The sequence below is a fragment of the Otolemur garnettii genome, unplaced genomic scaffold (genome assembly GCF_000181295.1).
Source record: "Otolemur garnettii isolate 467f Iridium unplaced genomic scaffold, OtoGar3 scaffold00026, whole genome shotgun sequence".
NCBI lineage: Eukaryota > Metazoa > Chordata > Mammalia > Primates > Galagidae > Otolemur > Otolemur garnettii.
The window spans coordinates 1,960,652-1,984,538 of record NW_003852421.1 but is presented as its reverse complement, the minus strand read 5'-3'; the positions used below and the strand labels follow the sequence as shown (position 1 = coordinate 1,984,538).

Below are 23,887 nucleotides of genomic sequence, written 5' to 3'. Positions count from 1 at the left end.
GTCTGAGGTTACTGAGCTAGGCTGACATTATGGCACCCTAGCTTGGACATCAGAGTGAGATTCTATATCAAAAGAAAAATAAAGTTGACACATATAATTCAAATACTATAAAATTAATCAATTAAAAGTGTACAATTTAATGCTTTTTAGTATGGTCACAAGTGTGTGCAAACATTACCATTATCTAATTCCAAAACATTTTCATCTCTTTAAAATAAATACCTACCTATACCTGTTAGCAGGCATTCTTCATCCCCAGTCCCCAACCTCACTCCCAGTCCCTGGCAACCACTGATCTGTTTTCTGTTTCTATAGATTTACTTATTCTGGATCTTTTCTATAAGTGAAATCATGCAATATGTGCCCTTTTGTATCTGTTTCTTTTCCTTAGCATAAAGTTCATCCACATTGGAGCATGTATCAATACTTCTTTCTTTTTATTGCCAAACACCATGTCATATTCCATTGGATGCAGCATTTCCTTGTTTATCTGTTCATCAGTTGGTGGATATTTGAGTTGTCTCCACTTTGGGGCTAGTATGAATAGGCCATGATGAATGTGCATGCATAAGTATTTGAGTACTTGTCTTCATTACTTTTGGCCATAGCATGATTATAAAGTATCCGCAAAACATTTAATTTTTTGAGTAACTGCCAAGAGATTTTTTTACAGTGGCTGTATCAATTTACGTACATTTTCATTGGACATATAGGATTCCAATTTTCTACATTTTCATTGACATTCATTAATATTTGTTTTAGCTGTATTATAGCCATCCTAGTGGTGTGGTGTCTTACTGTGGTTTTGACGTGCATTTCCCTAATAATTAATGATATGGAGCATCTCTTCACATATTTCCTAGCCATTGTTTTTGTTTTCATTTTTGAGACAAGGTATCCCTTCACTGCCCAGGCTGGAATGCAGTGGCATCATCATTCAATTCCTGGGCTTAAGAGATCTTGCCTCAGCCTCCCGAGTAGCTATGACTATAGGTGCATGTCACCATAACTAGCTAATTAAAAAAATTTTTTTTAAAGTAGAGTCTTGCTATGTTGTCCAGGCTGATTCCAAACTCCTGGAATCAAGAGATCCTCTTGCTTCTGCTTCCCAAATTGTTAGTATTACAGGTGTGAACCACTGTGCCTGATCCTTGAAAGGTTGATGTGTCTTATCAGAAGTCTCAGGTAGCTGAGTGCATCCTAGGACAGGTAGGGTTAGGGAAAGTTAATTATAAGAGAGGTCAGTGCCAAAGAGGCCAGCAGGTGGTCTTGGTGAATGGAGTTGGGGAAAAGACATGAAACCAAGCTTCTGAAGGTAGAGACAGACCCAGCTGGTAGAGCCCTGTGCTCAGGGTTTTCCCTAAGACGTGTGTCACTATTTAGTAGGTGCCAATTCTCTTGGAGCACACACTTCCCTTCCTTTGGCGAGGCTGTGACACCTATACTGGTATGAGAGAAATGGTGTATGAGTGGGCCAGGGCCCTAGACACGGTTAAACTAGAGGGGAAGCTAATCTAGGAAGTTGGCCTTGGGCCCCTAGGAGCCACCCCAGCCAGGAACGCTTGTCTGCCTGTGCTCATGTTCATTCACATAGTGGGCATAGATTCCCTAAAAGCTCTTCAGAGGTCTGGGTCTGGGTGAGTCTTCATTATTTCTTTTATTTATTTATTTATTTTTTGCAGTTTTTGGGTGGGGCTGGGTTTAAACCCACCACCTCTGGCATATGGGGCTGGCACCCTACTTCTTTGATCTACAGGCACTGCCCGAGTCATTATTTTTGCTGGGGACAGACACCTGGAGTCTTTAGAATCTTCACTAATTTTGCTGGGGACATCACAAACTCTTATCAGCTTACCTACCAGCCTTTTTGAGAGCACTATTTTATAGAGTGATTATGTATTACATAATTCTCTGAAAAATGAATACTCTCAAAAAATTGAATGAGCTGACACACATGAAGTATTTAGAAGAGAGCGTGGCACACCGCTACAGTGACAATGTCACTGTTGTCACGGCTGAGGCCTGTGGGCTTTTCTTCAATGTTAACTCCCACCTATGGCCTTGAGGGCTGAGCCCCAAGTGGTAGGGGGAGGACCTATAAGTGTTAAGAGAATATCTTCTGTGCATATCCTTTACAACTTTTTAAAAGTACATGTTTTTGACATAAATTGTTCAATAATGTGCCATTTTAATCTAAGGTTTTATAAACATTTTTTAATAAATGCATATTCTACTGTGTTTCTGCATAATTATTTAGCCATAAAGGACATGAATATTCTTTCCTACTTTTCATTAGGAACAAGCTTGAGTTAAATTTTATTGCAAATGTATCCTTATTGTCAGTTTGCCTATGTCCACTCATTCCTTACCATGAATCTCTATGGAGTTGCTGGGTCAAGATTTTTTTTTTGCAGTTTCTGGCTGGGGCTGGGTTTGAACCCACCACCTCTGGCATGTGGGGCCAGCACCCTACCCTTTTGAGCCACAGGCACCTCCCTGGGTCAAGATTTTTATACTTGACAGTTACTATCAAACTCTAAAGTAGAACAAATTTTAGACTTCCAGCAACACAGGCCACAGACATGGAAACTCCTGTGGTGTTTCCAATGTTCCTCTTAGGCTTGATACTTCAGACAGAAGTTGAAAGATGGAGGGTTTGCTTCAGAAGGGGATGTGGCCCATAAGACCCAGAAAACAGTCTCCAGTGATGGAAACAGATCTCCTAACTTGGGAACTTACTGAGTTTGCTCCCTGTTTTGTAAATTTTAGAAAACAAGGCTTCATGGTATAGTTTCCAGAAATGTGCTTTGCCACAGTGACCTGGCATAGAAGCCTGGTCTTATTCCTCACCACTTACCTATGTGACTTTGGACCAAAGGCTTAATATCAGGGTGCTGGTATTAAAAATGTGGACACATTATAAGAGATCTATGTATTATGTATTATGTATATACCTTGGGCACCTCTTGTATTTGCATAAGTCCAATACGAATTGTATTAATCTGTTGTTATTGACATGTGTTGTGTATAATTTTTAGTGTTTTTTTCCCCTTTCTGAAAATTAGTCATATTCCAGGTTCCACCAGGGTGATAGGCATGCAGGTGTCCATGAACTGTACAGATGTTTTACACACATGTACTTCATAAAAAAGATGAGAGAAAACACGAGAAACTACAAGGAATTGAAGAAACATTTCAAATGTGTTACGAAATATTAGTTTTATTTAACCAGTTTCACAGCTGAATATTTATTCTATAAAAACTTTACAGATTGTACAGTTTATATATAGTTCAAACTAGTGAACAAAAAAGTAGGTCCCACAGATGCAAAAATACTGTACCAATCAATCCAAGGTAAAGGCATTTTTACACACTGTACAGCTCTCCACGTGGCCGGGGAGGTGGTCAGTTCTAAGTATAAACTTCAAAACTGTACAAAAATAAGGTTTTGATTTTATTTCGCTCTTCATACATTCAATATGATTGCAAGCTCAGAAGCCTAACTAATAATAGGCATCTGTAGTCTGGAATCAGTCCCCACTCCTGAAAGGAATGCACGTGTCTATTCATACAGGGCACTCTTGGACACCATACTGTACTCAGTATATTGTATAGACATGAAAGTAGAGACCAAGAACATCAAATGTCAAATACAAGGTAGTTCTTTTTTCTTTGAAAGGAGTTTCTGCATTTAATAGTGTGCCAAAAGAATTTTAACTTATTAAATAAAATATATTCTAAGTGAACCTAAAAATTACACTTTATAAACATAAAAATATTTTGGTGTAATACATCAATCATATCTGCAAATAGAAAACCAAAACTGTATATAAAGTAGTATTTCTCACCCAGCAACAAGAAGCACTTATGTAGTTATTTTTCAAAAGGGTCAGAAAAACTATTTATAACCCACTCGGCCTAACTTATAACTTAGATATTCATACTTAAGCTAGTCAGTGATTCACTAATACTGCAAAACAAGCTTTCTTCTAGAGACAGTGGTTTCTTCATGTTAACTGGGTAAGAACTGGACATATTTTAAAAAGGGGAAATCAACTGATATCTCAGCATGAATCCTGGGCAAAGGTAGGTCTGGTTCAGGGGGCTGCTTGTCATGGATTTTTCATCCGAAAAATATGTATTCTAAAAGAAAAGTCTTACTTTTGATTTAGAATTTTCCATCTGAGGTATTTGTACCTTCTTGGAGACAAAGGCAACGTCTCAGATCTTTCCTTATCTCTATTTGGGGGCAGGGACAGTGAGGCTGGCTAATACCCCTTTAGATTCTGATTCTGTGTATTAGGAGGAAAAAAAATAAACAAACATTACTCCAGACTTTTCCATCATCCAAAAGCAATGAAACACAGCTGTCTTTTACACAGTACTAGCCAAAGAAAACAAGAATGAGAGCTTCCAAGAGCAGCCTAGTGCTCACGGTATACTTTTATACTTGTGTGTATATAAGTATAAAACAATGACGTTTGGACAAAGAAGCTTTGTAGTTATTTATTTTAAAGTTACAGTACTTAAAAACTTCTTGATTAATAAATAGCTTGGATGTTTCCAGTCCTGTTTCCAAGCATGAGTGATGGGTGCACTTATTTCAGGCTGTGAGGATGAACTAGGGCAACTTGGAGCCAATTCCATGGTTATCGGCAGGCAGCCCAGCAATCAAAACTCATCGATCTTCCTCTGCAAGTACTTTAACATGGAGTCCATCCCCTGGGCAGAGCCCCAGATTTTCTTCAGTACTTCACACTCTCTCTCATTGGCCTGTTCTAGCTCCATCTTCATGTTACAGCGCACAAGAGCTTTGGATTCCTCGAGCACCTGTGAGGAACAGCAACCAGGCAGTTAGCAAGGTGCATGCTTGCAGACCCTGGCTCCATTTCTTCTCCATATTTATGAAGGCAGTTCTCAAATTTGAGCAATGATCTGTTAAAAAGGTTATCAGACTTTTTTTTCACAATACCTATCAGGCCTAATTTATGAATATAGCATGCTTCATGCTAGCTGGTAGGTAAATTCTCAACTTTAAAATGGCTGTTAAGCTATTTCAAAAGAGCGGGGGCTGTGTACACTCTGACCCTCCCTCAGCATGAGACTAGCCTTGGCCTCCGCACTCTTGCTGCAGGATGGTGTGGATCCCAAGGTGGACGGCAACTCTACTGCTGCTTAATGAAAACTCTGGGAATGCCCACTAAGGGGATTTCCTAAGTAAAATTTAATTTTAATGATGGTTGTTCATATGACTCAAACAGTTTACACAGAAATTGTGTCCGAGAATATTAAACATTTCACCCCATAATTTGCTAAATTAATTTCTGTTAGAAGATTACTCCAGGAGTTGGAGGTTGCTGTGAGCTGTGTGACTCCACGGCATTCTACCAAGGGCGATAAAGTGAGACTCTGTCTCTACAAAAAAAAGTAGTGTGTGTAACAGAACTGATTAGACGTACAATTGGATTACATGAGGCAAGCTCCTTAATTCGAACCATGACTTCCTGGGTGAAGGTCCCGGGCCAGAACACTTGAGAGACCAGGCCCTTGCCACACGCCTCCTGTGCAGTCAGCTTCCGCCCGCTGAGCAACATTTCATTTGCCTGCAAGGAAGAAGAGCAGATGTGACTGACGCGAAATGCCAGGGGAGGCAGGGAGAAGACCCAGTCCAACAACTCACCCCTCAAAATGTGAACCCAAGATAGGTGCTTGAAAATGCCAGCCCCAGCAGGGACAATGAGCACACCCTCCAGGGCCACCAGCAGCAGGCCCCATGCAAGGTGCAATCAACTGTGCAGGTGGGAAAGTAGCACACAAGGCTGGTGATTTTCTAAAAATAGAATGTGAAAGGCTTATTTGATGATCTAATACAGAATCACGGACTGAACAAAGAAATCTCAGCCAGAGATGGTCTATCTGCGGCTCATCTGCAGAGTTACCAGCATGACCTCCTGTCCTCCACCTGCCTTCTTGCCCTTCTCATGTGCAAACTCATCTAATACACAACATACCCTGAGGAAATAAGGCAAAAGCAAGGGTAGGTATGTTGTAATTATAAGAATCTGAACCATGCACAGAACTACTACAAAATCCCTGGGAGGCACAAGTAGTGATTTATTGTCAAGATACAGAAAGAACATCCTCACGGCCGTGACTGTCTCTCTTAGAACACACCTGGGAGGCTACTCTGCATCACTGGGATATTAAAAGAAGAAAAAACCCAGGACCTAGATGTGTCCAAAATTACTATAATCAGCTTAAGAGTAATTACAATCAATTACTTCACCTGATTTAATAGAGAAAGCCAACATTTGTTTTTGTTTAAAAAATGTACATATATATGATACTGAAGGTCGCAGCTTCGAACCCGGTCCCGGCCAAACTGCAACAAAAAAATAGCCAGGTGCGGTGGCCAGTCGCTATAGTCCCAGCTATTCAGGAGGCTGAGGCAAGAGAATCGCCTAAGCCCAAGAGCTGGAGGTTGAGAGCGGTGAGGCCACAGCACTCTACTGAGGGTGACAATGTGAGACTCTGTCTCAAAAAAAAAGAAAGAAAAAAATGTACACATACATGAAATTGATTTTAACTTTGTCCTGGATTCTAGTTTACTTTGAAGGTCTCACACATATGCATATAGATTTGACACCATTTACATGACAGGCTCATAGATGCTGAGATAAGGTGAGAAGGGGACATGCGTCTGACAAGGAACTTTCGCTCTAGCCTGCTGTGCCCACTTCTCTCGTCTGGAGTACACCCTGCCTGGTTAACGCTCCTAACCCTGATGATCTTAAAGAAGACCTGACTACTAGCACTGGGGGCTAAGGTAGAACATGCTTTCGGGAGCTGACTTCCTTATTTTTTTTAAGACAGAGTTTTTGTTGCCCTGGGACAGTGATGTGGCATCATAGTTCACAGCAATTTCTAACTCTTGGCCTCAAGAGATCCTCTTGCCTCAGCCTCCCGCATAGCTGGGAGTACAGGTGCCCTCGACAATGCTGGGCTATTTTTAGAGATGTGGTCTCACTTTTGCTCAGGCTGGTCTCAAACTCCTGGGCTCAAGGGATCCGCCACCTTGGCCTCCAAGAGTGGTAGGATTACAGGAGTGAGCCACTACACCTAAGGAAGCCTAGTGACTTCCTTTTCTAAACGAGGCAACATTTTAAGAAAATGCCCCAGACCAATATCTCTGTCAGCTGACAGTGCCTGCACAGTTCCCGTTGACATGCTTGACATGTTGACACCACTTACGGTGGGAGAAATGCTCAGTTTAGAGTGGGCAAAGCAAACTTTTGGCTGATTTACTGCCCTTCTCACATAGGGAGAGACTGGAAAAGAGGGCTGGGGACGGGCCCCTCACAAGAAAAGCTTGCAAGGTTCTAAATTATCTCCCAAAATGCAGTCTTTTATTTGTGCTAAGCCTTAGACAAAGTCATGAGTATCTGAAGAATTTAGAGATGTTCTACCAAACCTCTGGACTGAGCCCCTTCTCAGTGAAAAAAAGGTCCACGGATAAACAACGGATAATCTGTTGGCTGTTAAGGTAGTTCTTCTAAGGCAGAGATTCATGTGTAGTGAGAGAGGATGACAGAACAGAAGTTTCTGAAGTGGCAAAGACACCACCACAATGAAAAGTCATAAAGCAGGGAGTATATTCTCAAGACTGACCTGACCCATAAGGCCTTAGCTTGGGTGGCAGATGCAAATGGCTTCCCTGGCCCAGTGCTCACCTGGATGGCTGAGCCTTGAAGAGCCAGCGCCTTCTGTTCCAGCCTGGGTCCTAGTCACTTCTTGGAACATTACTTTCTGCCAACTAAAGTCAACACACAGCCCACCACTGCTGTCTTCCCCGGCTCCCTTTCACTCCCCTTTTTTGATCCTCACAGGCCGACACCAGCTGATCAGGAACAGCCCTTCAGTCTAGTCAGAAGCCTCCTTGCAGCCTGGCTGGCTCTGCCTTGGCTTGTCGCTAGTCTGTCCTTCCCTACTTTCAGTTTTCTCTACGTCAGAGGGTTGGATGTGCAGGACCACCAAGGGCATTCCTGCCTCATCCAAGGGTATGAAGCACAAGCCTGATTGACGGTTGTTAATACTTTCTCACATACACACAGAGAAATCATCTAAACCATGGTCACCAAAACAAAGCACCCAAGAAAAAAATTCCCTTGGTAGGATTAGGAGGATTTAATACACTCAGTCCGAGAGAGCATGCTCTCATACATGCAGAGTAGTCCAAGAGCTTTGGAAGACTTATGGAAATAATGGGTTCACAGCGCGGTCATTGGGCACTTTATCAGCCACCATGTCCAGAGATGGCAGACTGCACAGGGACTAACTGTGGACAATCTACGACACCTGATGTGGGCAAAACTACCCAACTAGTTTTTAAAAAGTTGAGGTTTTTTTTTTTTTTTTTTTAAAGACAGTCTCATTTTGTTGCCCTTGGTAGAATGCCATGGGTCATACCTCAAAGCAACCTCAAACTCTTGGGCTCAAGAGATCCTCTTGCCTCAGCCTCCTGTGTAGCGAGGACCATGAGTGCCCACCACAATGCCTGGCTAGTGTTTCTATTTTTAGTAGAGATGGGGTCTTGCTCTTGGTCAGACCAGTCTTGAATTTCTGAGCTCAAGCAACCCACCTGCCTTGGACTCCCAGAGTGCTAGGATTACAGGCGTGAACCACCGTGCTGGCCTTAAAAAGTTATTGTGTAACCATCTGGGCAATCAAGAAATGCCAGAGCAATGTGGAATAGAGATGTTTTTCAGTTGGGTCAGTAAGAGGTGTGGTGAGGAAACTGGTATGGTTTCCTTATGGGAGCAGCCATGGTGTAGACTTGGCCATTTACTCCCTTGGGCCAGTCTCTAAAATCCCTGGGAGAGAGCTTTCGTGGGTAAACTCAGGGTAAGGAATTGGGCATTCACTGGGTGCTTCTCTAGCCCTGCGCCCAAAGAGGCTCCCCAGCACTGCAAGGTGCCAGCCTCTGTGCTCACCAGTTGAAGTTCCTTTGGGTGGCAATCACAGGGCCTCAAACATGTCCTGAGCCTGCAGGCTCACAGTGGTGGTCCTTAAGCTGCACCTGTGACTCTGCAGGGCGCCTGGCACATAGCAGGCACCCTATGTGTGTGTACTGGGCACCAGGAGAGTTGAACTGCAGAGAGACCCCTAGGTCACTACCATAGCCAGCAGCGTGGTGCAGCAGATACCATGAGGGAAGGGGGGCCTGCACCACTTGTTTCACCTGCACGTTCTTTTTATCCTGGTAACACGAGCCTCTTAGCTTATCCATCTGGCAGTTTTATACACACCAAGTGGGGAAACCACACTTGTTCCAGTCTTGCTTCAGCCTACTGAAAGCTCAAATATGCCAAAAGCTCAGCAAAGGAACGACATTCCCATAGCCAATCTGACAAGAGCTGTCGTAATAAATAACAATGTTGTCTGTTCACTTTCTGTACAGAGCTCTTGTCAGAACTCTGCAGAAGGTGCAGGATTTACATTGTGTGAAGAGTGAGCTCTTTGCCCTGGCCTCAGACAACAGGCATCTCCTCAGTTCTAACAACCAAAAAAAACGCGTCCAGGCACGCCCGGGGGGGTTGGGGGGTGGAAACTGCCCCAGGACCTTTTCAAGGACAGCTGCCCAGATGGCAGTATTGGAGTCCAAGGGGAAACAGACACTAAAGACCTGCCAGGACCTGCCTAGTGACGAGAAACACAACAGACCACGCTCCTTCTGTGACTTTAGGCCCTCACGGATCTCCCTGAGCACATGACCTCTAAGGCCTCTATCCCTGAGCAGCAGCCGGCCTTAAGGGTTCACTTCCAAAATGCCTTTGCCCAAAATGTGCATGAAGGTCAAGTTTGGTTACTACTTTCCCCAGATCTGCCCATCACTAGGTAGATCATACAATGGGAGAGGACAGAACCCCCAGGCTCCAATCTCCTCTGAGGGAGTAACTCAGAACGAGCCTCCCATGACACGACTGATGACGGTGAGGTTTTACCACCAGAACAGGCAGCATGAAGGGGGAGAAACAATGTAGTTTATAGCTTTCACTCAAATTAATTTCACTGATAATGACTCTTTACTGCAGGAATCAGATAGTGTCAAGTGTGTGCAGCACGGTGAAAAAGATAAGACAAACGACTTGGACGTGTCTCCCCATGTCTCTACGCCATCTATAAAATAGAGAGTACCACTTGGGATGGGCACAGACGTGCCATTCAGAGCCCTGGCTGGCCCTGCACCTCAAGTGCTCCCCACCGACGGGCCTTTCCCAGGGTGGTTGTGTCCCATGCCGAGTGTGGAGGGGCACCAAACTGCTGGAGGCCGCACGGGCTCCAGACCCCTCATGGGTCCTGTCACCCTTTGCCCAATCCTGCTTATTCTTTGCCCTTCCAAGGATGCTGACACCTAACCCACCTGATCCTACTTCCCCAAATCTACCTCAGCTCCCAGAAAAACCACCTTGTGCCAGGTGGGAATGAAGAGAAAGAGGGTGTAACGAGGGGATTTTGGAGCTGGGCGGCTCCCCAACTCATGGGCCAGGTGAAGTCCCCATGGCACCCAGCACAGGTGGCTGCCCATGAGCCAGCACCCTCACAGGTGACAGAGCGGTAACTTCTTGTTCCCAGTGAAGCAAGCAAAAGGGCACTTGGGCAGCAAGAAAGCAGAGAAAGCTGAGCCCCGGCCCCAGCCCGGGGCTTACCAGCCAAGCTGTGGACAAGCTTAATCATCCATCCGAGAAAGTCTGTGAGGCTGCGATGGCAGGAGGAGCAGGGCACCCTGAAGTTCAGGGTGGGAACTTCTGCATGAATGCTCAAGCCCAACCTCTTCCAGCTTCTCTGAGCCTACAGAAATAGCCCACCCATCCCTACTAAAAGTAAGTACTGTCCCCTTAAAGACCAGCAAAGTTTCTCTCTGCAAGATGATACTGCTTTCTCTAAGACCTACCTCGTTCCTTCTCCCAGCCTCAGGCCTGTAACTCGCCTCCTTCTCCAAAGGAGCTACATGCCCAGCCAGAATGTGCAGGTGGGAGCTGCAAGAAGCCTTGTGGGCCTCAATTATAAAAGAACCTGATCTGGGACCCAACCACAGAGCTGGACAGGAGGGTTCACTGATTGTGAGCTTTCCTTAGATACTGATTTAACTCTCTGGCAGATTCCCCAGCACGTGGTGTCATTTTCTTCCTGGAACAGCTGCTAGAAGCATGGAGAAAAGTGGGGCCTAGCTGAGTGAAGGATGCCATGTAGGTCTTGGGGCCAGTGCAGCCCTAGAAGAGACACAGTGGTTGGCCATGAGACCCTGAGTGACCATGCATGGGAAACGCCTACCATGAGCTGAGTTCCTTCAGCACCATAGGTGGGAGGCCAGAGGGGGACAGCAGCAGATCACCGCTGGGATCAGGCAAATTGCAAGGGCACAGCCAAACTGCATGAGCAGGGGCACAGGGCCCCGTGCCACCCCTGGTGCTGCCTGGTACCCTACCTATTCACACATATAGCCATGCAGGGGATTCCCTGTGGTTAGGAGTCTGTGCATGGGTTGGGTCACTGTATGGGTATGTAAGCTAGAATGCGGATGGTAACTTCACCAGCGCTGGAAAAGAGAGGAGCAGGAAAATGCCTCCAGCAGGAGGTACCTGGTAATCCACCTGATGTAGAAGAAGAGGATTAGTTTCGAAAAACACTGAGCCCTGGCAGTGGTAGGTGGCCTGGAGGGCTGGTCAGGGCCTGGAGGACTAGGGACAAAGAGGTCTGAGATGGGTGAATGTGGAAATGTGCAAACTGCCTTATGACATTCCTGTCCCCCAGAGAGCCTCCACCATGGAAGGAGAACTAAACAACCATGTGAGACTGACGCTGGACGTCTGGTTGCTGGCCACTCATGCCAACCAAAGGGATAAATGAACCAAGTAGCTGCATTGTGAGGAACATAGGTCAGAAGCAAGGACTGCAACGCCATCAAGGCTGGTGTGGCTACTATCATCGCTGAACGTTCAGCTGAGCTGCCAGCATGGGGCTTCATTTGCGAGACCCTCTTGTTAGCACTTGGTGTCAAGTTGACTGTTCCAATGGGTAGAGACACTTCTCTGGGTCTGGGCTCACCCATCTTGCCTACCAGTCCTCAGCCTCACTTTCTGAGGCTATGGAAGGTCTAGTCCTCTGGCATGGGGTGCCATGGAGGGCTGTGCCTGACTAGAAGACCATTCTCATAGCAAAGAACATGTGGAAGGGGGCCCAGGACCATGGGGTCCTGTGGTTGAGTTGCTTGTAGCAGCCTGATGGAGAGTTGGCATGGCCCAAGAAGCACCAGTGTGGAGGTGTGCTCCATGGACTAGGCATCACCTTCCGATCTATAGTGTACACAGTACCCTGAAGACCTTTATGAGGTGCCCCACTGGAAGGGCACGTGGGCCTGGGAAACCAGGTGGAGCTAGGTGCCTCTTGGTCCTCCTTTGCCCAGCCCCAGCAGTAGTGGACAGGTGCAGTAACTCTGGCCTCAGCAGGGCTGGTGACCAGCCTCAGAACCCTCAGGACAAGTGTTATAATACCAGGGTAGCCACTGAGGCCAGCAGAGGTGGGAGCCGTGAGTGAGAGGGAAGAGGGGAGGCTCTGACACTTAGGTGTGGCGGAGAGGCCGCCGTCTGGCCTGTTGCCCTTCCTCCTCCTCTTTTACATTTCTTTGTGAGACTATTTTTGGCTGCCATGTATGTAAACATGACAAAAGTAGTTGAACCCTCCACCAAGCTTTCCCTAGGTGGACACACTGCACTGATACCATCCCATCATAGCTCAACTGTGAACCCTATGTGAACTTCGCCAGCATCTCACTTGTGTCCTTTCTCTGGCCCAGGACCCAACCCAGAACCTAAGCTGCTTGAGCTGTCTGGTTCCCTTGGTCTCCTCCAGGCTGTGATGGACCCACAGTTGTTCCATGTCTTCTCCAACTGTGACACTTTGGAGGAGCACTGCTTAGTATGCAGACTGTCCCACAGTCTGGGCTTATCTGACATTTTCTCAGGATGAGGCTGAGGTGACACCCATTTAGCAGGAGCTCTGCACCATCCAGGATGCCGTGTCAACCTCAGTGCATCATGGATGTACTGGGGTGACAGGTCTTACTTCTGGTGCACTCTGACCAGTCAAGAAGGTAGTGCCTGCTAGGCTTCTCCACTGCAGATAATGAGAATGCAAACAGCCCTTGTCTCATCATATTTCACCCATTAATTTTACCATCTTAACTGGAGCGATTCTGATTGTCTAATGTCTCTCCTCTAAGTTTCCCCCGGAAGAAAGCTTCTGGATCTGGAGAAGCTGCCCTCACATGTGCGTGAAAGGGTAGATGCGAGGGGCCCCGGGGTGGCCTATGCCGGGTGCAGAGTTGTACTGCACCTGTTGGCTAGCTGCGGTGGTGCTGATAGCAGGTGGCTACCAGCTCCTTCAGGGACCCCTTCAGCTGCACAGAGCAGCCTGTGTTCCTGGACACAACACTTCTTGTGCATCACATACCCCAGGACGAGGGATGTGAAAGAAAGAGACACTCTAGAATGCTTCAGCGCTCCTTATAGGATGGCTGAAGCTCTGTCGACTTTGCCTCGCCTCTGTCTAGTCCTGCTTCCTCTCTGGTCTGCTGTAGGTGCGACCCCCTGATAATTTACCTCTGTGCCAATACTCATCTCAGTGTTTGCTCTGGAGAACATGACCAGACACCACCTCCTGTCCTAGTTGAAGGACTGAGGGATGAGATGCGCATAACTGCTTGATGAATCACAAGCTACAATACAGGTACAAACTACCATCGTGAGTGGATGGAACAGTTAAAAAATAAAACCACAAAATTATTTGGAAACCAACCCTATAACACTATGCAACTTTGTTCTTTCTTAAAATTGTTTTCTTTTGCAAGTGCGACCTCTGTTTTTTGGGCTACAAACTGGGTATTCACTAACACTGGACATCAGCGTTAATTACAGAAAGCTGTAGGCTCCTTAGTGAATGAAGTCCTTCTCCAAGGAATGATGCAAAAGAATGTAAGTAATGTTGTATGAACCAAAATCCAAATTACAAGATGGAAAGTCCCCACAGAATGACACGCTGAATATCTTTAGAAAAACAATAACCAAACTAGATTTCTTCAATTTCTAGAATAATTTTTTTTTTTTTAAAGGTACTCACAGATGCTCCTCCCATAATCTTGGGAAACATAACGGTAGAACAGCCATCTGGACTCTGTCCGAAGGTAGTATAGGGTGTTTGAAACCAAGCCTTTTCGTTAGCCCAAACCACATCACAAAGAGGCAATATGGATGCTCCTAGTCCAATGGCCGGGCCATTTACTGCTACAATAATGGGCTTCTTAAACTGAATGAAAGTATTCACGAAGTTTCTAAAATGAAAAATAAATGGGGAATTACTCAAAACATTGCATATTTGAGTAAAAGAAAAGTCTATTGTGGAATTCAATTTACCAAGATGTAAGCTCTACGGAAATCATTAGAAGCTGAGATTTGTTTAAGGTCATCCCACAGCAGTTGTGGACACTGGGCTTCCTTACTGTTGCATTCTAAAGGCTTGGTGATAGCTGGGACTCCACAACGGGAGATGGCTGCACTGTGGGAACACGCGGCCACAGGCTGCTCTTGCATTTGCAGGTGGCTCTTGGGTTCTATGACCAACACACCTTGCTTCTCTACCTGCCTTCCCTTGAAGAGGAGCCCAATAAACATTCTGGGCTTCATACAACCAATCAAGAGGCTGTCCCAGGGAAAACTCTGGAGACTGCTTGGTGCCCATTGCACAGTCTGGAATCAGGGGTCAAAAATCCCGGGATTTGGCCTTGTCTGTGGTTTCAGACATAGCCTGTTGAATATTTGTAAACAACGGTCTCTTGCTGAGTTCATGTGGAAGTAGATACTGAATGGCCTGAGGGTGCAGAGACAATACTCTCCTAGGTTGGCACCTGCCTGTCCACCATCTGGAGACTGCTTGGTGCCCATTGCACAGTCTGGAATCAGGGGTCAAAAATCCCGGGATTTGGCCTTGTCTGTGGTTTCAGACATAGCCTGTTGAATATTTGTAAACAACGGTCTCTTGCTGAGTTCATGTGGAAGTAGATACTGAATGGCCTGAGGGTGCAGAGACAATACTCTCCTAGGTTGGCACCTGCCTGTCCACCAGCAGCAGGAGCTCAGAGGACAGCCAGAGGAGGACTGGGGCAGCCTTTGGGGAGGATGCCAGGTTTTATTAAAGCAGCCCATGCTATCTTTGTTTAGGTCTCAAGCCGGGAAAGTATAGGCTGCTTTTCAATTTAGGGTAGGTTTGCACCATATCACACTGGGAATGTGCATCTCTTCCCCACACTGGAAGCTGATTTTATGTTCAGAGGTTGCTTCTTTTTATGACTTCACAGTGAAGAAAAAGATAAACCACAATAAACACAAGGTAAATCCCTTTAAGGCTGCCTGAGTTCTAGATCAAAATTACAGGATAGGGCTTTCTGCTTGCTGGGTTCTAAACCTGATCCTCATCTTTAGTACTGAGAATAACAATTAAGATGCTCGACTGCTCAGCAGTTTAATAGCCAGAGCTACCTGTTCAGTTCTTCTCTAAAAACCAAGACTCAGCATCTCTGTTCCCCCTTCAGCTCCCTTGATACTGACAGGATGAGGCCAAGATTTCCTGGGAGGGAGGGGGCAGGTTGGGGAGGAAGGAAGGTGTGTGTGCACATCTGAAGAACAGGGTAGGACAGGGGCCAACGGTGTAGCAGGTCTCAAGCCAGCTAGGCTGTCCTCAGCCTGGCTAGACAAGGCCTCCAAGGTTCGCAGGATCTTTGAATTAAGCAAGAATTAATTCATTCAAATATATGTGCTGCTCTGTCTTTCTAAATGACAGAGTCTGAGGCAATACGAGAAAGATCACACTGGGGTTTAATGGTACAAAGAGTCAGATGACCTTCTAAGAAGCCTCTTGAAATAAGCCTTGAAAAACCACATGAAGCTACTTCCCTTGTGCTGCCTTTGGAGGACCTGGGGTCAATGACACAGAGTAGAAGTATATTTCCTAGGCTCAGTTACTGATGATAAAGGCAAAGCTCAACTGTCTGACAATTGAGGTGTCTGGTCATAATATGGAGCAGATATTCCCTTAACACATCTCTCTGGTTCTCATCTGCCTCCTGTGAACAGGGGCAAAGGAGAGACTGCTTCAGGCTTGATATCTGGAAACCCTGGACTAGGAAGACAGATTAACATGAAAAGGATGATCAAGATCAGGGCAGTAGTAATTCTACAGAAAAACAGTAAAAAGGATTAATTACTTCATACAGCATTGCCCCCCTTCCAGTATGTCTGTATTACATGAAAGAGGAGAAAAAACCAGCTTCTAAAATTAACTGAAAAAAAAAAACCAAAAAACAAAAAACTTAGATGTCAACAGGCTGGAGAAATTTTTTGGAACTGAAATTTGATTTTTGCCTAGAATGATAACTCCAATGACTCCCCCTGAAGCCACGTTCTCTCTGGGAAGGGCAGGAATGAACCAGCATACTCTGGAGCAAAGACCACCTCCCTTTTAAGATAGGAACTTGTCACTTTGAAAGGTGAACCCTGGGATGCCAAGAGTGAACATGGCTGCACAGAAACATGTTTTACTTAAAAAACCTTCAGAGAAATGCTTTGCCATCTTATAGAAGCTTCCTAGGGCCACAAAGGCTTAGCTGGGATAACTGTGAATCAAGCCACAGAGGCGGGTAGGCAGGAATTGCCTTCAAGCCCTGCTTTTTTTTTGAGACAGAGTCTCATTTGTCGCCCAGAGTCTCATTTGTAGACTGCTGTGACGTCACAGCTCACAGCAACCTCCAATTCTTGAGTTTAAGCGATTCTCTTGCCTCAGCCTCCCAAGTAGCTGGGACTACAGGCGCCCGCCACAATGCCTGGTTATTTTTTGTTGTTGTTGTTGCAGTTGTCGTTGTTTAGCAGGCCCAGGCCAGGTTCGAACCCGCCAGCCTTGGTGGGTGGCTTGTGCCCTAACCACTGAGCTACAGGCACTGAGCCTCGGGCCCTGCTTTTTGGACTTCAAGAGAAAGTAATTTTTAAACTTAAAATCAAAATACATGAACACTGAAATATGTGCAATGCAGAAAATGTACTTAAATTTGTTTCCTGGGAATCATTGTGAACTGAGTTCAAATCTGTGCTGGGTATGGCAGGGAAGTAAAGTGGTCTTTGCTGCAAATTTTGAACTAGTTTAAAATTATAATTAAACAAAATTCTCCCTTAGAGGAATGTTTACTAATTCACAGTCATCAAATAGTTAAAAACTCATATAAGATGACCATCTTCTGGAACTATTTGGGGAAAGTGAGGTAATAAGGACCTGACATTGGAGTAGCCACTTGGCTGCCTTTAGTTGGATGACTGCTCCCTTCCTTTGCCAGAGGTCAGGCTCTGGGTTGCCACTTATCTCTTTGGTCCTACTTTTGGGGAGAAGACACCTGCTTCTGGGGGACAGGAGGCTCCTTGTCCTCCAGACATCAAGTGGCAGCTACTGGTCCCTGCAGACTTCAAAACTTAATGGTGTAAACTGATTCATAAAAATTTTGCTTTTAATCACTAATGCACTAAATATTTTCATTACAGTTAATCTGCAAACTGGTTATCACCACCAATTCTGATCACAAAATTAGCTGCTCTATATACCTGACAACCTAATGTTTACCAACTTTATCTTTTTTCCCACTTTGCTTTGGGAAACTTTCTGCAATGAGGTCCTTTGCCTCAAAGTTTTAAGGCATTCAAGACACCAGAAAAACAAAAAATATACATAGGAAGAGCTTTTGTGTATAAGCCAATTTTATCCATATAAAAATTAATTTAAATGCAAATGAGTAAGAGGAAAGGTTAAGTGAATCTGGTGTAACTTATTATTTTTCTGATCCTGACAGAGTATATTTAGAAAAATTCACATTGACAAGAATATAGTTATGTAAAGAAGAAGCAAGCAGGTTTCCTAAAGCAGGATTTGGCTCTTTACTAGAACATCAAGTCAGCTTTTGGTGGGGAGTGGGGAGCTGACGAAAATAAACTTCTAAAGTTACTTGAAAGTTCTATAAACGAGATCTACACTGCAACATCTTTTCTCTCCCTCCTTTGCCTTTACTAATCCTAACACCACAAGGTGGATCCAGTGTCCAGGGTAATCCAATATTCAAGGAAAAAAGTGAGGTGTGCTAGGGTGAGGCACTGACAAGACTTACGTGGGGGCTCAGGGCACAGTCTACAGGAGAACACGGAACCAAGCCTTGGAAGGTACTCTGGACAAATCCCATGTTCTTACTACAGCAGAGACACCAAAGCACAGTACCATGTGTAGATTCAGTGTGATCTCATGGGAAAAATACAGAGTGATCACATGAGGCATCATGGTTTGTATTTAGGACACAAAAATTAAATTCATGTGATTCATCCTTACTGAAGAGTATCTACCAGCTGTCTTAGAGGTGCTGACAGTCTGGCAAGGAAATATGCACATCGATCACACAGTTCAATCAAGTAACAAGATGGCGTCCCATCTAGGGGACCTCATAATTGAAATTATTTTCAGAGACCAGAAATAGTACTCACGATCAGATTATAAAATTTCAAACTACTTCTGGAAAAACCCCAAATATTGCCTAAGAAATAGTAACGTTCAAACAGTAAAGAAATAGAACCTCTTAAAAACATGTGTATATAAGAGAATATATTAACATTGAAAATGATCAAATATGTTATAAAAGCCCAGGTATAGGCTCTAGGACTCCTCTGATGGGCCGCCCGGGCAGTGTCCACTGGAGCCTCTGTGGGATGAGCTATCAAAGAGAAAGGCCCCACCCAGACTCACTGGAAAGACGACACAAGTGCTCGTGGCCAACAATCCTGCCATGCACCTCTAGAATGGCTTAGGGAACCAGAAAGCCAGTGCCCCAAGGCAGTGCTGGGTTCTCAGCCAGCAGAAACCCAGTAGCAATCGAAATTAAGTCCAACACTGTCATTATTTGGGGTGTCTGGGGAAAAGATCCAGCCTACTTCACTGCCATTTTGTAAGTATGTCTTCTCTTTTTCATCCTTCATTAAAGGGCAAACACAAAGGGTTTGGGGGGGTCACTTAGGAAGGTGGTAGTGAGGCACAATAGTCTCCGGTTGGTGCTTGGGATTCATTCACTTTAAATAAAATTCATCTCTGAAAAATTAGACATGTTGAATTATACAATATACTGATCAGCTTGGTAAATGAAGGGATATGCTTATAGCAGAAGTAGGTGGTTCTAGGGAAAGGTCTTTATACTATTATACACCTGTGGAAAATCCAATAACCAAGGAAACTGAAATATCTCAAAGTTATACTGTTACGTGAAAAGAACAAGTTGCAAAGCAATAAAGCATAATTACAGTCATTTAATAGAACTAACCATAAATCTGTATTATTTGTGTGTATGTGAAATAGGTATTTGAAAATGCTTAGACCAAGACATCTATTGTGTATCATGGTGACTACGGTTAATAACAACGTATTATAAACGCGAAAACTGCTAAGGAAATAGATTTTAAATGTTCTCACCACAAAGAAAATAATAAATATGTGAGGTAATATGTTAATAAGCTTTAGACAAGCTACAATGTGTACATATTTCAAAACACTGTGTTGCACACAAGTGCACACTTTTTACTTGTCAGTCTTGAGCCCAAAAGTTTGAGCCTGCAGTATGTGTGCCACGATTGTGCCTGTGAATAGCCACTGCACTCTAGACTGGGCAACGTTAATAAGACAAAAAAAATTCAAAGAAACTAAAAATAAAAGCCAAAATGTTTAGGAAATGTTTGGGGAAACCATATAAATGAACAGCAGATTCCTTGAGAGTAGTGAGAGAAAAGGTGAACTTTTAATTTTTATTCCATATTATCTAATTTGCTGTCTAGTTGGAACCTAGGATGAACTTGAACAAGAATGTGCGCCGCGTGTACTAAAAAAATCTTTCCATGTGATGTTATGGAACTAGCTTGTCATAAAGCCTAGACGATTTATTTTAGAGTCAAGCAAATGGTAGTCATTATTCGGAAGAGAATACATCTTTATTTAAGAGCTGAGGACAGAACACACTCACAGCACAAATAATGGAAACTGGCTGGCTATACATTATTACCTACTCTAATCACTAGAGCATTCCTTGAATACTTGCTGGGTTTAAACCAGCCTTGAAGTCAGTTTTTTACCCAAGGCAAGTAGTAATTTATGCCAGGTCCATAGAAAAGACATGATTTAATTAATTTTGCTACTAACGTCTCTCAGTGGAAGATGTACATTTTATTCTCTAGGCTTGTTTGGGCATGTTCTAACAGGATCGGGACACCAAATATAAAACACCACCCAACACTTACAACACACCATTTTTACATACCTTATGGCTTCCGCCATTTTAGTGCTTTCTCGTTTTCTATCATCTGTTAAACGACGTATGAAATAAATAAAGTCAAGACCGCAACAAAAAACACTGCCAACTGCGCTGAGCAGAACCAGCTTGCTGTCGTCAGCCGCCGCTGTGGTCAGAGCACTCTGGATTTCCTTCATTACCTGAAAGTCACCAGAAGTTAAAGTGACAAAGAGCATTTTGGGTACAGAATCATAAAAGCATTTTATTACTGGATAATCTGGATCTATGAAAAAGGCATTCATAGCCTGATAGAGTTTCTTCCCTAGACGTGCCATGATTTTAATTAATTTCCAGTTTCTTATTTTCTGTAACCAGAGATTGGGATGCTGGGGACAGCATAAATATAGCTGGATAGCTAATTATAAATAGAGTATAATTAGAAGGACATGTGAATCTATGGTACCTTAGTATTTCTATAGTCACTGAGGCTCAATAGATAAGGCAAATTACACTTTTATCACTGGGCATTTCTCCAGTTTGGACAGCAGGTGGCATATTCAAACCAGTTGAAAGAAATTACTTCTGTTTTCTTTTTAAAATTTGTTTTACAAAACAAAACAAAAGAAAAAACTCAGCCTATCACACTTGGGGCAGCAGCCTAAATAGTTTGCTGCATAAGTGCATTACTAAGTACAAGCACATTAGCATGGAGGGCACAAAATCATTTAAAACAATCTCTAAGCAGCATTTAAAAATAACCAACAAAGGGACTTTGCAGTTTTAAAAATGTACCAAGGACCAGCTTTGAACTGGTTTGTTACGTGACCCTTGCCAGACGCAGCCTTTCTATACTTTGGTTTTCTTATCTGGAAAAACCTGACTTAGCTGCTCACAGTGGAAAACACACAAATACTAGAACTTTAACATTTTGGTACAGTATAGGGGGTAAATTCCAATACTCCCGATTCTAGATACTTTATAGTCTTCAAACCTTTGCAACCACCAGTCCCCTTCAGTCCTTGAGAGCTCAGCAATGACCATGTGCTGAAATCCTGCAGTGGCAGGTTCTGCAACAATGCTGAAGAATATTTCAAGACCAGGAATGATGACAAATACTGTGAAGGGACTGGGACCCAGGGCTTTTAAATTCTGTCTAAACAAAGAACTCTTTAAGACTGATGAACGCGAAAGCAAAGCATTCTTGCACACACTTCCATGCGACTTCAGGGAGGCTGTGGGCTCCCTGATCTCCTGGGTCCCCTAGATGAAGAGCTCCCGGCCTGGGAGGTGAATGAGGACAGAGGCACAGCCACCACCTGGAGAGTGGGGACGTACACACGCCTGTTGTCCTGACTTCACCATGGTCAGAAGTGATGCGGCACAAAGTGTCCAACTTCCCCTCTGCCCCCTACATTCTGGAGGGATCAGGAGATGGCTCAGAGGGAGACTAGAGAGAGCACAAAGAGGAGTGGCAATCGGCAAAGCAGGCCTGGAAAACAGGGGCGTGAGAAGTGCGAAGCACAAATCAGCCCAAGGAGTGTCTCTCACCTCTGGATTTAGAGAGTTATTCTCGGACGACTTTGTGGATAACAAGATGTGGGTGAAGCCGTCCTGCTTCCTGACGACAATATCTCTGTATCTGTAGGCGCTCTCTGTTTGCCTCACACTGAAACGCAAACGCTTGTCAAAAGGCTGGTCTCTTCTGTCGTCAATAAATTTCCTTTTCCCGGCTGTCACTCCTGTAACAGATGTCTGTATGTTGGTTGTTCCATTGGCTGTTAATGCATCCATGAACGGAGATGTACCTGCCGAGAGTTTGAAACCACAGTGGTCTGTGCTGTCCTACCACCAATTCACTCCCCAGCGTCGTTTCTGAATTAGGTAAAATGCCCATTAGAAACCCAGGATTTAAGGAATTAACACAAGGGCATTAAAAATTAGAATCTTTAGAAAGACAAAACAAATGACAAATGACATTTAAAGTCATTTGTTTTCCTTCAAAGTCTGACAAGGACTTATCTTGCCTAAAAAATTGAAGATGGACAGGTACTAACCGAAACTACAAAACTGGAGATTTTCGAACAACAGAATTAAAGAAGGATAGAGAGTACCTATTCCATGTTGGAGACACTAAAAAGAAAAAAAGGAAGTATCTGACTAGAGTTGAGGTCATCTGCAGTCTAGCCAAAACTTCTTTTTCTGAGCATGCAATTTCGACCTGTCCTCGCGGGTCAGCCACCACTACTAGAGACCACTGCCCCACTGGGGGACACACCAGATGCTCAGGGCTTCTTCCTGAAGCTGCCCTGGGAGGTGATTACTGCAACGTCCATCTACTAGTCCCAGTTCCACTCTTTCTGAAACAGTGCTATAAGTAGCCACAGACAGCACCCTTCCCTCCCACCACACAAAACGTCCTGTCAGGACTCCTGTGTCACAATCTTAAATTCTCTTAAACTTTATATGTATATTTTTTATTATAACAAAGTCAAAGGCTTCATTTAGTTACTAGAGTTAACTAAGATGTATTAAGGTAAGAATTCAAGTATTAAGGCAAATAATTATCCTCTTATCTAAATGAACTGCCTGAGTACCATCTAACATGGCCATAAATGTACAGAGCCTTTGGATAGGGAAAAGGAGAACAAATGTCAGAAAACTGTACCAGATTTCACCAGTAACATTAGCAAAGGTAGAAGTTCTGAGAGGAAGACTGAAGAATTACAAATCAGAAATAATTTCTCCAAAGTGACAAGAGAATAAGCCAAAGCCATCAGAAAAGACATAAGAAAGGACATTTTAGAGCAGCCAAATTTTTTGAAAAATTTACAGAGGTTATAATAATGCATATGGTTCAAGAATCTAAAAATATGAAAAGAAAAATGATGAAAGGCCCCCCAACTCTTCTTCCTATTTGCCCAGGACGGGCACCTCCACCCCCATCAGCCACAGGGCTGGTTTCTCAGGTATTCCTACAGTGTCTTCACGTGTGTGCAAGAAAGAAAGAAAGAATACATCATTCTCCTCCACCCCTCCCTTTAAAAAACACAAATGGTAGAACAGTGGACTCAGTGTGCTATAACAGCTAATTACGTTCCTTACATCTTTCTTGTATGTAGATAAGGTATAACATTGTTAGATCTTGCTTTTATTCCTTTGCTAATATCTTAGGCTTCCCTTTTCTTATCAGGAGAGTTTCTTTTTCTTTTTTAAGACTGCACAGTAGCCCACTGTATGGATACACTGTAATGCATTGCTGCAGTCCACACTGGAACAAACATTAATATTCAATGACCTGTTGATAGGACAAACACTGCTGTAATACATCACCCTGGTCATCACTGCAGTGCTGGCAGGTCTATAGGACAAGTTTCTAAGGGCCTGTAGCCTAGAGTACTTCTAACTGAAGGAGCGTTTGATAAGATGTTACTAGTCTAACCGGGTATTGCTAAATCCTTCTGAGAACCTGGGAAAGATCCC

General features: G+C 44.0%; 1 protein-coding gene across 1 annotated transcript in view; it reads right to left on the bottom strand.

Moving 5' to 3' along the window:
* Positions 1–3,200: 3,200 nt before the first annotated feature.
* The window catches only part of CDYL (chromodomain Y like), a 78,730-nt gene continuing 58,043 nt past the window's right edge, over positions 3,201–23,887 (bottom strand). The window contains exons 2-6 of the mRNA XM_023512335.1: positions 21,956–22,212; positions 20,435–20,607; positions 14,176–14,386; positions 5,460–5,603; positions 3,201–4,830 (exon numbers count right to left, since the gene is read on the bottom strand). Of these exons, the coding sequence (XP_023368103.1) occupies positions 4,672–4,830; positions 5,460–5,603; positions 14,176–14,386; positions 20,435–20,607; positions 21,956–22,212 (944 nt within the window). The 3' untranslated portion in view covers positions 3,201–4,671. The remainder of the gene's footprint in view (positions 4,831–5,459; positions 5,604–14,175; positions 14,387–20,434; positions 20,608–21,955; positions 22,213–23,887) is intronic.